The sequence below is a fragment of the Mytilus edulis genome, chromosome 13, assembly GCF_963676685.1.
Source record: "Mytilus edulis chromosome 13, xbMytEdul2.2, whole genome shotgun sequence".
In the NCBI taxonomy this organism is placed as follows: domain Eukaryota; kingdom Metazoa; phylum Mollusca; class Bivalvia; order Mytilida; family Mytilidae; genus Mytilus; species Mytilus edulis.
The window spans coordinates 65,354,641-65,368,788 of NC_092356.1; the positions used below are offsets into that span (position 1 = coordinate 65,354,641).

General features: G+C 32.6%; 2 protein-coding genes across 3 annotated transcripts; both read left to right on the plus strand.

Annotated features, from left to right (window-relative positions):
* The first annotated feature begins 133 nt into the window (after window positions 1–133).
* Window positions 134–4,595, plus strand: LOC139501132 (E3 ubiquitin/ISG15 ligase TRIM25-like). 2 transcript variants are annotated; one of them, XM_071290115.1, is made up of 2 exons: window positions 134–157; window positions 1,591–4,595. In XM_071290115.1, exon 2 carries the CDS (start codon window positions 1,593–1,595, stop codon window positions 2,562–2,564), a length of 972 nt encoding a protein of 323 aa, XP_071146216.1. In that variant the 5' UTR covers window positions 134–157; window positions 1,591–1,592; the 3' UTR covers window positions 2,565–4,595. The 2 variants fall into 2 exon arrangements, with proteins under 2 accessions (XP_071146216.1, XP_071146215.1); XM_071290114.1 differs by lacking the exon at window positions 134–157 and adding an exon at window positions 980–1,079.
* A 5,012-nt stretch (window positions 4,596–9,607) lies between these two features.
* LOC139501396 (uncharacterized) lies at window positions 9,608–13,769 on the plus strand. Its single transcript, XM_071290448.1, has 2 exons — window positions 9,608–9,740; window positions 12,069–13,769. Exon 2 carries the CDS (start codon window positions 12,071–12,073, stop codon window positions 13,751–13,753), a length of 1,683 nt encoding a protein of 560 aa, XP_071146549.1. The 5' UTR covers window positions 9,608–9,740; window positions 12,069–12,070; the 3' UTR covers window positions 13,754–13,769.
* The last annotated feature ends 379 nt before the right edge of the window (window positions 13,770–14,148 follow it).

Sequence of the window (14,148 nt, forward strand, 5' to 3'; positions counted from 1 at the left end):
TGTTCAAACGATAATGTCATAATTAATGTCAATCTTCTTTGTCATGCTAGTTTCAAGTTAAAATATCACAAGATATAGAACACGTTTACATATCATATATATAAAATGTATATCTTGGCTGACATTCAATAAGTGACTTGGCAATGGTTTACATTAAGTTAAATCTATATTATTTATATTAAAAATTGAAAATACTTGTCTGTGTGTGTGCTTAAGTGTGTGTCTGTGTTTTTTAAATCTAGGGTTAAGTTAGGTATTACGTTTTTGGATATTTTACTGGCTTTTGTCTGATCATTCTGATCGTTGAATAATGTAAAATGATACTAGACTTGTGATTCCATGTTTATTATGTAACTATTGTGACGATCGGCTTTATTGAAACAATAAATCCTATCACACCATTATGACCGATCCGTTGAAATAACAGTGCTGGAACTTATTGTTTATGTATTTGAGCAAAAAAGAGCGATACATGGCAACGTTTTGATTTATTTAATAGAAATGTGTTTAATTCGTGTCGAGTAGTTTTTAAACGCCTATTTGAAACAAATTTCAAATGTATCCTGTAGTGTGTGAAGTTTAAACAAACACATTAGGTTGCTAAGATAAACATCCTATTCTTATTATTTGATACACAACAAACTGTTCTTTGTTCTTTTCTTTTTATATATAACTTCCATATTGATGAAATGCAGCTTTTCACTTTAATGTTATTTAAGTAAGTTTGATTTATATTGTTAAATGCTCCATGTCCCTATCCTTGATAACGCGTGAAGCATAACAGTTTACATACAAATATTTTAATGTTTATACATTTAAATACGTTGGAATGATTTTAACGATGCATGACTTATAAAAAATCAATGAATTTGTATTATTTTACTTTTGACTTTCAATACCCTTTTTTATATATATATACATGTCAATACATGCAATACAAATAATACTTTATTCAATTTAGCGACGCCTTATGTAAAATATTTGCAGTAAAAAAGGTATACACTTTTCGTCACGACGAGGAAACCCTTAGATGTCCATTTACTTATGGAAAACTTGCATTACAAAAAACTTTTAAATTAGTAAGTGTTTGATTTTACCTTTAATTTTTACATAATATTTCATAAACTTACTTTTACGTATTACATTTTTAATCTACCATCAAAACTTATCTTATGACCTCTTGTGACCTTTATTACGTATGTAATATTGTTGTTGTTCTCTAAGAATTTATCGACGAGTCATCGACATTTTGTGTATTTGAAGACAGATCGTTATGCCTATCATCTTCTATTATCAACTTGACAGAAAATGTAGCAGTAACTAAATGACAAAAAAAACAAAGGCATTAAAACATTACACATGTAAGTAACCAACTATTAGCTTTTCAAAATGTCAAGCTATTAACCGTGTAATATTCTGAATAAACTATATAGAAAGTTTCAAATAGCTCTTAAAAAAGTAAGATTTTCTATGATCAAGATAAACACAATGCATTCAATTGCTAATCTTCCTAGGATTGCCAATATTTTTCCGGTAAACTTTTCAGAACCATTTAAACTTTAAATCAAATATATCTTTCACACTTTTCAGAAATGACGACGAATCCTAGATTTTGCGGTATCTGTGACCAACGCCATATCACAAAGCCCTCAAGTGATTGGTGTTCCGAATGTAACCAAGCTCTATGTACCGAATGTAAAGATCTCCATGCAATTATTAAAGCTTTACAACATCATTCGTTGATACCAATAGCGAACTACCTATCTCTTGGTACCTCTTTTTCTTTAGTTGAGGGACATTGTCCCTTACACGACGACAAATATCAACTGTTTTGTCAATCACATGACTGTTTACTCTGTCTTACATGTTTAGAAGAACATATGAATTGTGAGAACGTGGTTCGTATCAGTAAGCTAACCAAAGATATAAAAACGTCTGAAATTTTTTTAGAAACTAAAAATGGTCTATCGGAGATTATACTCAAGTTATCGAAATTACAAAGTCAGCTTGAGGATAACTTAAGGAATATCAAGATACAAAAAGAATCAGCACTTCGAGAAATATATCAGATAAGAGAAAAGATGAATAACCATCTGAATCAAATTGAAAGCGCTCTGAAAACAGAACTATGTGAAATAATGGATGATCAGTGCCACAGTGGTATTGATATGACGTCTTTACAAGAGGTTAAAAGGGAGAAAGCGAATGTTGAACATTTCCAGCAACAGATGGAAGACCTCAGTAAATATGGATCAGATCTACAAACGTTCTTTGACCTACGAAAGATAATTGCAAAAACTGCCACCGCTAATCAGTACTTGCAGACCTTGGCGGACGATGGTAAATTAGATAAAATGACATTTACCTGTGAAATCAATAAGCTTATTCCAGACTTCCTTACGGATGTAAAGAGTTTAGGAAAAATCCAATTACAGAAAATTCCTGGTTATATTACACTGGATAGTGCAAAAGACGCAAATGCACAGTTGGTAGGTTCGGGAAACAAATCTATTAGTGATCTACAGATTTCTTTTCTGATATTGCATGGTGGGCGTATTTTATGAATGTGTTCGATGGAACAGTAATTTTTTTAGATTCTAAACCAGTTACTGCTTGCAAACTGATGCGTGTTTACATAGTGGTGCAGGATATTATGAAGATTTTGTTTGTGTGATTGGGACACATATTAACCGAGTTTTAAGAACTATCACTTAAATATTAAAGAGACTATGACTATTGTGTTGTCAACGATGCGATAGGGACATTTGTGGGCTTATAGACGTGTTGTCGAATCTACACACAACATGACTACAAAATGCATCATTAAGAAAGGTAGTTTTAGAAACAAAACTTTAATGGCTCAGTTGAGAGAACTTTTCTGGTTGTCGGCTGCACACAATTTTGACATCAGAGCCAAATTTATCAGTGGTCGTAATAATGTAATTGCTGACGCCGCGTCAAGACTTCATGAACCAGGACAATTATCTAGGCTTTATGATAAACTTTTGAGCCACTTATTTTATATACCGTTTACGACTATCGAGGTACTAAATCACATATTTTTTTCACTTTTTTAATGCCAAATGAAGAAACAATGGAAACACAAATGAATATTGGAGAACAGCGTGGCTCGCTTGAAAAGCGAGGGGTGGGCTAGTTCAATTTCAGGATTTTACCATACCCATCTTAAGCCAAATTATGACCTAAAACCAGTGCCATACACTACCAAAACTGTAGAACTTTACATCGCTTTTCTTGTGGATGTGAACAACTTTGCGTTTAGCTCGATACGATCGTTCTTGAACATTATTTCTGTGCTGTATAAATCACACGACAAACCGGACCCTATTGCAAGCTGTTGGAATGGCCGACATTTACTAACTGGTGTCAAACGGGAACTTGGTACTAGTAAAAATTGTAAAACACCTGTTACGCCAGAACTGTGGTTAAGATTTAAGTCAATTTTAAATCTTTAATGTCCTTATAATATTGTTTTTTGGGCTGCTTGCCTTACAGGTTTTTATGTTTTTTGCGACCAAACAATTTTTTAGTCAAAGGTCCTTTTAATCCAATTTTGAAATTGAAATTGAAATCAATTTCCGCAGGGTATATGTGCTGCCTTGTGGCTGGGTATGTTTGTAACGCTCAAAGTAACCAAGACGCTGCAGTTTCAATCTAAGCTTATTGAGGTAAGTTTTTCCTTTGTTACACGGTCACCAACTTTGTCCGTATGAAGATTTATCCCGTGTGCTGCCTTACCTGGAGATCCCTTAGATCCTTTATTTAGTTCGTCTGACAAAAGATGTTTGTCTTATACTGTTTGTCTCCAATGCCTTCGTTTTTTGTTACAACACCTTGACTGTAATCCTCATAATGGGGACACTCTTTTCGTACGGTTGCTGCCACTTGGGCAGGATCTATAGGTCTTTCGGATAGTGACAATAAATTGTTAGGTTATTGGTCAAGAGATTGATTTTACGCTATATTGATTTTGATAGAGACCAGCGTCTCAAAGCCATGACGTCTTTCTGTTCTTGATTACCTTCTTTTAAACAACTACCCCTTCTTGTTTGGGTTTGGTGTTATATTTTTATTATGTCATATATCATGTACAAGGGTGGTGTTAGGCTTGGGTTACCAATGCAAGCTAATAAAATTGCCATTATTATATTATTGTTGTTATCTTAGACACCCTTGTCACATCTGCTTGCCAATTAACTAGTAACTCAAAGGTAAAGTGTAATTTAGGAAAAATGTAGTTTTAACCACGTGTATTAATATCACATGGTTAGCTAGCCTTGAGACGACCTCTCACTAATGCGCAGCTTCGCAGAGATAGTGACCCCATTGAATTGTGATCAGCTTCGTAAGCATGCAAGCAAATTTTTCCTTAAGCCCCGCCTACCCTCCAAGTAGTTTTACTAAGGGTGTTGTGGGATTTTGCTTTTCTTATTTTTGAATATTTTTTGTAGTTGAGTATTAGTAATACTTATTGTTTTATTGTATGGGGTTATATTTTTTATTACGTCATATATCATGTACAAGAGGGGTGTTAGGCTTTGGGTTACCAAGGAAATAAAATTGCCATTATTTTATTATTGCTGTTATCTTAGACAGCCTTGTCACATCTGCTTGTCAATTAACTAGTGAGGTAAATTCATACTATCAATTTAAGTGGAGAATTTACTGGATGTCTTATTCTTCCAGATGAAAAAATTGTGCTATGTGATTGTAAAAATAACAGTGACTGCATACAAATATTGCATTCACATGGAGATCTCATTTTCAAAATCCCAGCGTCATCCAGCTATTATTCGGATGTAACTATGTTGATAAACAAACGGTAGCTGTAGTTTCAGACGTCCAACAGCAAGTATTTATAATAAATGTGGAAACATGCAAACCCCGGATTCATGTTATGCAACAACTCACATTTTAATGTTGTGTCAACATTCTCCTCTTATATTTAATGCGTTCCTCTCGGTTTTGGTTTGTGACCCAGATTTGTTTTTTTCTATCGATTTATGAGTTTTGAACATCGGTATACTACTGTTGCATTTATTTATGTTGTATTCAACGGGAAGGCATCCAAAGTAGCAATCTTCAAAGAGAAAAGAGTTCTTTCATTGTAAATTGAATCTTAGTCCATTGTCTTCTATCACTTTTGTCGACAAAAGAATATTTTATACTAACCAAAAAAGAAATAGTGTGACATGTTGTGATATTGATATGAATAATATCATATGCACGTACAGAGACACCTCTGTTTTGAAGGATCTTCGTAGAATTGCACTTGACAATGAAGTAAATGTTTACATTGTTAGTTACATTCAAAATAAACGTGTTCTATTATCTGCACACGGACAACAACATAGGCAACTTTTATCGGAAAAAGATGGACTTCTAAAACCTTATGCTATTTGTTATGACAAAAACAAACAAACATCGTCTGTTAATTTTTAATCGAAAAAATATGGGTTTGATGTAGCAACGAAATTAAACAAATGCGTGTTTTTTAACATTGTTTGCTATTTTATCGTTTTGTTTTATTGGGTTTATTAACGATGGTATCTGTGTTTTAATGAAAAACAAATAGTAGAGAAACTTGTGTGTAAGATGTTGGCAATTGTGTCTGCAAAATACGAACAAATCATATGTTGTTAATCTTTGCTTGAATTTCTAATTAGGATCTATACAATTATTAGTCATGTTAGATAATTGTATTAGTCAAACTCTTTGATTTCTTACTTCAACACTGGTTTTCCTTTCAGCACATGTTTCTGATATAATAATTCAACAGTCTTATTTCTGAAAATTTTGTCAAGACAACGAATTTTCATGTTAAAAAAGTCCATAAAAAGTAACATCACAAAAATACTGAAATCCAAGGAATATTCAAAACGGAAAGCCCCTCATCAAATGGCAAAATTAAAAGTTAAAACATATCAAACGAATGGACAACAACTGTCATGCATGTGTTTAATAGTTAACCTTTAATGGTCTTATCAATTTTCAAAAAAAAAAAAATATTTACTGAATTGTCAAAGTATCCGAAAGGTCCGAAAAATTGATGTAATGTATAAATCTTTTAACAAATGCAATTACGACATTAAATAATAAAATGAAAACTTACGGCAAAACCTAAGGTGCATTAGTAGCCAAAATTTCTATCAATAACCATTGAATGAAATATGTTTTTTTCGATCAAACGTTATATAAATTATAAACATGCATTGCATCAATAATTTCAGTAACATTTAAAAATCAGAAAGTTTTAACATATGATTTTACGCCCCAGTCCCACTAGACCACGATCGCACCACGCTCACCATGATCTAAAACAAATTCAGATCGTGGTGAGGTCGCGGTATGAGCGGCATGAAAATATAAATTTTCGTTGCTTTCACGATGCTACTACGTCCTCATTACGCTTCTACAACGATCCCGCTACTATTATACCATGTTCTCGCTGCGCTTATTCTGCGACGTCACTACGCTTATCAAGATCTTTTAATTAAAAGAAATCTTCTTATCAAGATACTTAAACAAATCGAATCAAAAAATGTTTGAATATGGCTTTATAATTTTGTGCAATCTATATCTGATAGACATCGCGATAAATTATACTCCATCACAATATATTAGACTCCTTTTACGGACAGGACATATACCGAAGGTAACCTAGGTTTATAGAGTAAACTGCACCAGGTCCATCTGCGCGGATGATTTGGACTTCAATAAACTGCCAATGTTAATGTACTACTATTAAAACTGGAATTCAATTTCAATATATTTTAGTTATCTGCCTCCTTATAACTAGCGTATGGCAATGCGAAACCATCGTTAGTATTGGCTGCTTTCAACTGAAAGTTGGATTCATATGACTGCAAATTCGAAACAGTCTAAGAAAGATTGCCTTCTAGAATATTTCCTCTGAAATTCGGAAAAGTTAAAGTCGGTAGGTGGTATGTTTGATTGCTATACATTGACAGTGATAGAGAGAATATAACTATATTGTTGATTTCTAACACCTATAGTTGGGATATTTTGATTTAAAAAAAAAAAGGTAGTATTTAAAGTGTGACAGGATGAAATAGAATGTTGATTTGCATGATTGTTTTTACGTATTAATTATAAAAGAGGGACGAAAGATACCAAAAGGACAGTCAAACTCATAAATCTAAAACAAACTGACAACGCCATGGCTAAAATGAAAAAGACAAACAGAAAAACAATAGTACACATGACACAACATAGAAAACTAAAGAATAAACAACACGAACCCCAATAAAATTAGAGACAATGTAGTACAAATGCAAATGAGACCATTTTTCACAAGAGACCGAATAAATAGAAATTAACATCTGTAAGTCACCGTAAAGCCTTCAACAACTGACAAAGCGCATACCGCAGAATCAGCTATAAAACGCCCCGAAATCACAAATAAAAAAATTAATTCAAACAACAAAACTAACGGATTAATTAATGAACCAAACATGCACGAAAAACAAATATGTAACCACCAACAAACGATGCCCTCTGAAATACATACAGAATGTAGCGTGTTTAAACAAGTAAGCGGGATCACAACCCTACCTATACCTTGGACATTGGTGTAACAGTACAGCAAAAGAACGAAGTATAAAAACAAGTTGAAAAGTTTAAATCATCAGACGGATACTAACAGAAATATATTTAACAAAACACAGAGTGACCGGTTCTTGTATACATCCCAACAACAATTAGACACTAAGTACAGAATGCAAGTATACTCATGTGTATTCAACTTCTCCTTAAATATCCTTCGAAAATAATCAAAATGGCAAAAATACCGAACTGCGAGGGCAATTCAGATGGGAAATTCATTTATCAAATGGCAAATGTTCAAACAAAAAATGTCGAAAATACTTGAAAGAGTTGTACTCAATTGTATATAGAATGCAAATCAATCTAGAATGCACAATTACACAAGTTTGACGTGAGAAAGTCTATACGTTACAAATCTGAAATAAGTTTCTAAGGACAGTCCAACCCATGCATCGTTGTAAAAAAAAAGCCGAAAAAGAGATAGTCATTCTTTACATGTACTTGTAAGTTTTATATCATTCTAGCATTCTGGCACTTACATACCAAGCATAATAATTCTATTAACGTATCCGTCTATTTGTTTGATAAAAAATGGTTATAGCTGGTAGGAAAACTGACTTCATCACGTAAAACTACCGTAGGTTACTTTGAAAATACGTTATATTTTATATTTACTATAAACATTTGCATATTCTAAAACATTATCATCGTCATCATCAGCATCATCATCATCATCATCATCATCATCATCATCATCATCATCATCATCATCATCATCATCATCATCATCATCATCATCATCATCATCATCATCATCATCATCATCATCATCATCATCATCATCATCATCATCATCATCATCATCATCATCATCATCATCATCATCATCATCATCATCATCATCATCATCATCATCATCATCATCATCATCATCATCATCATCATCATCATCATCATCATCATCATCATCATCATCATTATCATCATGCTAAAAGCTGAAGTAGTACTTCTAGTTACAGCCGATTGCATTGAGTGTACATCATCATCATCATGATGCTAAACGCTGAAGTAGTACTTCTAGTTACAGCCGATTGCATTGAGTGTGTAGGCAAAAGCAATATATTTAGTTAGCTTGCTTACTATAGATGAACTGTGAAGTAATTATCAGGTTAGGTACACTACTCTCCTTAGAAGTCGCGTTGACTCTATATTTCTTAGTGAAGTAGGTAAATTAGAGGTTTAACATGTTTAATTAAAAACAATAATTTCTTAAATTGTAAATCTCGTCAGCAGTATAAAGTTAAAATATCATGCGATATAGTACACGTTTACATATCATATGTAAAATGTATTTCTTGGCTGACATTCAATGAGTGACTTTCCAATTGTTTAAATCAAGGTAAATTTATCATTTAATTTTAAAAATCCAATCCGTCTGGGTATGTATCTGTGTTTGTGATATCTGTGGGTATAGGTTAGGTTTCACTTTTATGATATTTATGAAATAACATGCAGTGGTGGAACTTATTTTTTCATGTATTTCGGCAAATGAAGCATTACATGGTAACGTTTTGATGTATTTGATAGAAATGTGTTTAATTTGTGTCGAGTAGTTTTAAAACGCCTATTTGAAACAAATTTCAAATGTATCCTGTATTGTGTTATAAAGTTATATAAGTTTAAACAAATACGTTAAGTTGCTAAGATAAACATCCGTTTTTTTTATTATTTGTTATTTGTTCTTTTTTATATATAACTTCCATATTGATTAAATGCAGCTTTTCACCCTTATGTAATTTAAAGTTTGATTTATATTGTTAAATGATCCATGTCCCTATCCTTGATAATGCGTGAAGCATAACAGTTTACAAACAAACAACTTAAATTATACATTTAAATACGATGGAATGATTTTAACGATGCACAACTTATAAAATCAATGAATTTGTATTATTTTAATTTTGACTTCCAATACCCTTTTTGTATATATGTACATGACAATTTATGCAATACAAATAGTGTCTTATTCAAATAAGCGACGCCTTATGTAAAATATTTGCAGTTAAATAGTTATACACCTATCGTCACTACTAGGTGACACTTAAATATCCGTTAACTTATGGGAAATTTGCTATCTAAAAACTTATAAATCGGTAAGTGTTTGATATTATCTTTAATTTTTGAGTAATATTTCACAAACTTACTTTGAATTCACGTTTTACATATTAAATCTACTATCAAAACTTATCATATGACCTCTCGTGACGTTAATTACGTATGTAGTATTGATACTGTTTTATATATTAGATATATGATCAAGACAGCCTCGATGTTAGTTTATATGATATTTTAGGGGACAAGCACAAATACTCGTACATTTTTCTTTAAACTTTTATTTATTTAGAATATTAAAAGTTCTAAATGAAAACGATTCTTCCATAATTATATAACTGAGTATTGTGGAATTCTTTCTGTTCTAAATTGGAATTTTAACACATGTTAAGATCAATCTCAAAGCGAGTTTTTTTTCCATTTCAGAAATAATAGTAAGTCATACAATTTGTATCTTTATGTATATATGTATGTATTAACATAAAACGGAGATACATCAATGGAATAGTGACGGTTTGAAAGAAAAGAAAAAAAAAACATTAAATTTTTAAAATGTCACGCTCTTAACCTAAAATATTTTGAATAAACTATAAAGAAAGTTTCAATACCTCTAAAAAAAGACACGAAGGTATGAACTATGATAACTATTGTCATCGTTCATAAACCACATTTTTGGCAAATATATTTCATTAATTATCCTCCATATACTATAGACATTTCACCATTGTTGTAAATACATTGTATAGTTTGTATAAAAGAGTCTTCATTTTTAAAACTTTTTAGACGGATGAGTTGGAATTTATTTGGTAGTTTTTGCTTTTTTTTCTAAGAACCATACAATGGACTTATTACTATAGACGAGATACCAAATAGATATTCAAACTAACAAGTCGATAACAAACTGTCAATACCGTGGCAACAACAAATACAACGGAAAATCAACCAGTACACACAACAACAAAAAGTAAAACTAAAGACTAACGAACACGAACAATACAACCAACTGGGGTCAAGTTATATTAACATGCACGTCTACTATTATGAATAGGCATTTTAAATAGTCCTTATTTCAATACAAACATTTACGTACTTCAAACAGACAGCTGCAGCTCTGAATTTTGAGTACGACTCCTGGTTTGACACTACATACGTTGACAAATACGATATGTCTGTGTTACCTCTATAGCGACATGCTCTCGCAGTCTTAATCGTTAAAGAAGATAGAATAGTCATATCATCTATTAGTCCTATAATTTGACCGATGGTTGCCTTTAACCGATTGTAAATTTCATTGAATGTGGATTTACATGACAGATGATGCCTGCATATCAGAGGACGCATCTGGGAAAAATAGAATTATTTCGATTCTAATAGGAATATTTGAACTTTTCTACTTCGAAGCGGACCTATAGTAGACGCTCGAAATGTCGCCATTTTGATTTGATGAATAAAAACGTTATAGAAAAATCAACAGTTTGTCAATAAAAAAAAGAACAGAAACATTTAAACTTACTTTTAGAATGTTTTTATTTAATTTCCTAGCGAAGAACACCAACAAAAATGTCCATTTTGATCTCTGGCGTTGTTCGAAATTCATCTGACGTTGCAATTTCAATTGTGACGTCAATCACGTGCAGCCCATGTTCTATTCGAATTAGAACATGGCTTTGTACCCAAAGCTAAAGAAGAACGTCATATTAGAATAGCTAGTATTTGTGTGTTTCTCTGTCCTATATGTTCCCCCAAGAACTTGTATTGTAGTCCTGTCATGTAAGGTTGTCATTTTAATGTGATGTTTAGCATTGCCATTAAAGCGGGAGGGTTTGGCTAGCCACAAAACCAGGTTCAACCCCCCATTTTTTTCTTACAAAATGTCCTGTATCAAGTCAGGAAAATGGTCATTGTTTAGTTCGTTTCTGTGTGTGTTACATTTTATTGTTGCGTTTCTGTTGTGTCGTGTTCTCCGCTTATATTTGATGTGTTTCCCTCCGTTCTAATTTGTAGCCCGGATTTGTTTTTTTCTCGGTCTATTTATGAATTTCGAACAGCGGTATACTAATGTTGCCTTTATTTACCTTGTCGATGCACCCGGTATCGCTTCTTTTGGAATTCATGTAATTCCCTCAGATTTTGTTTTATATTTTACATATATAACTGACTTCTGAGTCTATTTATGAGATTTGAACATGTTGAACATAGTTAAACTACTGTTACCTGAATGTATATACTGGTTGGTTAGACATTCTGCGGACAATATAAAAATACAAATACATTCAATTGATCCTCCACCTCGGATTGTCACTTATTCTCCTGTACACTTGTCAGTACCATTTAAACATTAAATTAAATAAATCTTTCATATTTTTCAGAAATGACGACAAATCATCAATTTTGCAGTATGTGTGATCAACGTCATATCACTAAGCCTTCAAGTGATTGGTGTTCTGAATGTAACCAAGCTCTATGTACCGAATGTAAAGATCTCCATGCAATTATCAAAGCTTTACAACATCATTCTTTGATACCAATAGAAAACTACCTATCTCTTGGAACATCTTTTTCTTTAGTTGAGGGACATTGTCCCTTACACGACGACAAATATCAACTAGTTTGTCAATCACATGACTGTTTACTCTGTCTTACATGTTTAGAAGAACATATGACTTGTGAAAACGTGGTTCGTATCAGTAAGCTAACCAAAGATGTAAAAACGTCTGAACATTTTATAAAAGCTAAGACGGGTGTATCGGAGATCATACTAAAGTTTTCGAAATTACAAAACCATCTTGAGGAGAACTTAATTGAACTCAAGACAAAGAAAGAATCAGCACTTCGAGATATAACTCAGATTAGAGAAAATATGAATACTCATCTAAATCAAATTGAAAGCACTCTGAAAACAGAACTATGTGAACTAGTAGATGATCAGTGCAACCGTGGTATTGATATGACTTTACAAGAGGTTATAAAGGAGAAAGCGAATGTTGAACATTTCCAGCGACAGATTGAAGACCTCAGTAAATATGGATCAGATCTACAAACGTTTTTTGGCATGCGAAAGATAATTGCAAAAACTGCCACCGCAAATCAGTACTTGCAGACATTCGCGGACGATGGTAAATTAGATAAAATGACATTTACCTGTGAAATCAATAAGCTTATTCCAGACTTCCTTGCGGATGTAAAGAGTTTAGGAATAATCCAATTACAGACAATCCCTGGTCATATTACACTGGAAAGTGCAAAGAATACAGAGGCACAGTTGGTAGGTTCGGGTAACAAATCTATAAATTATATCAAACTCAGTTTGGTTCATACTATCAATCTAAGTGGAGAATTTACTGGATGTTGTATTCTTCCAGATGAAAAGATTGTGCTATGTGATTGTAAAAATAACAGTGACTGCATACAAATATTGCATCCACATGGAGAACTCATTTTAAAAATCCCCACAGCATCCAGCTTTCATTCGGATGTAACATATATTGATAAACAAACCGTAGCTGTATCATCAGATGTACAACAGCAAGTACATGTCATAAATGTAGATACAAAATCCATAAGATCCATCCCAACTCCTGATTCATGTTATGGAACAACGCACAAAGAGGGATCACTGCTATGTTGTATTCAAGGGAAAGGCATACAAAGTATCAATCTTCAAAGTGAGAAAAGTACTACGATTGTAAACTGCAATCTTAGTCCATTGTCTTCTATTGCTTTTGTCGACAAAAGAATATTTTATACTAACCAAAAAAGAAATAGTGTGACTTGCTGTGATATGGACACGGGTAATATTATCTGGACATTTAGAAACGCATCTGTTGTGAAAGATCTTCGTAGAATTGCAGTTGACAATGTGGGAAATGTTTACATTGTTAGCTACAATCAGAATAAACTCGTTGTATTGTCTGCCGACGGACAACATCATAGACAACTGCTATCGGAAAAAGATGGACTTCTTAAACCTTATGCTATTTGTTATGACAAAAACAAAAATCGTCTCCTGATATGTAATCGAAAAAATACCGGCTTTTTGTTTGATGTATCATAAAAGAACATAAACCAAATGCGTGTTATATATTGTTTTTTTGTTATTTTGAGTTTTTTCTATGTTTGTTTTTTTGTGTTTTTGGTGATTGCGGCAATTGGGGCTGCGAAATTCCGAGTAATTCACATTTCGTAAAGTTTGCTTAAATTTGTAATTAGGATTTCTAAAATTATTAGTCATGATAGATAATTGTACTAGTCGAACTCTGCTTTACACAGTAGATATATTGTCCATTGTCTGGATAACGTTGACACTTAGTTTGTGAGACTATAACATGTATAAGATACAAGGGTCACACTTTGTCACGAGACGCTTTTTATCCGTAGCTGTATGCATTTACATCTTTAGTTTTCTTACTACATTTAGTGATTTTTATATTGTCTGTCTTTTTGTCTGCC

Coding starts and splice junctions, on each gene's coding strand:
- LOC139501396 (XM_071290448.1), top strand. CDS start 12,071: ATGACGACAAATCATCAATTTTGCAGTATGTGTGATCAACGTCATATC.
- LOC139501132 (XM_071290115.1), top strand. CDS start 1,593: ATGACGACGAATCCTAGATTTTGCGGTATCTGTGACCAACGCCATATC.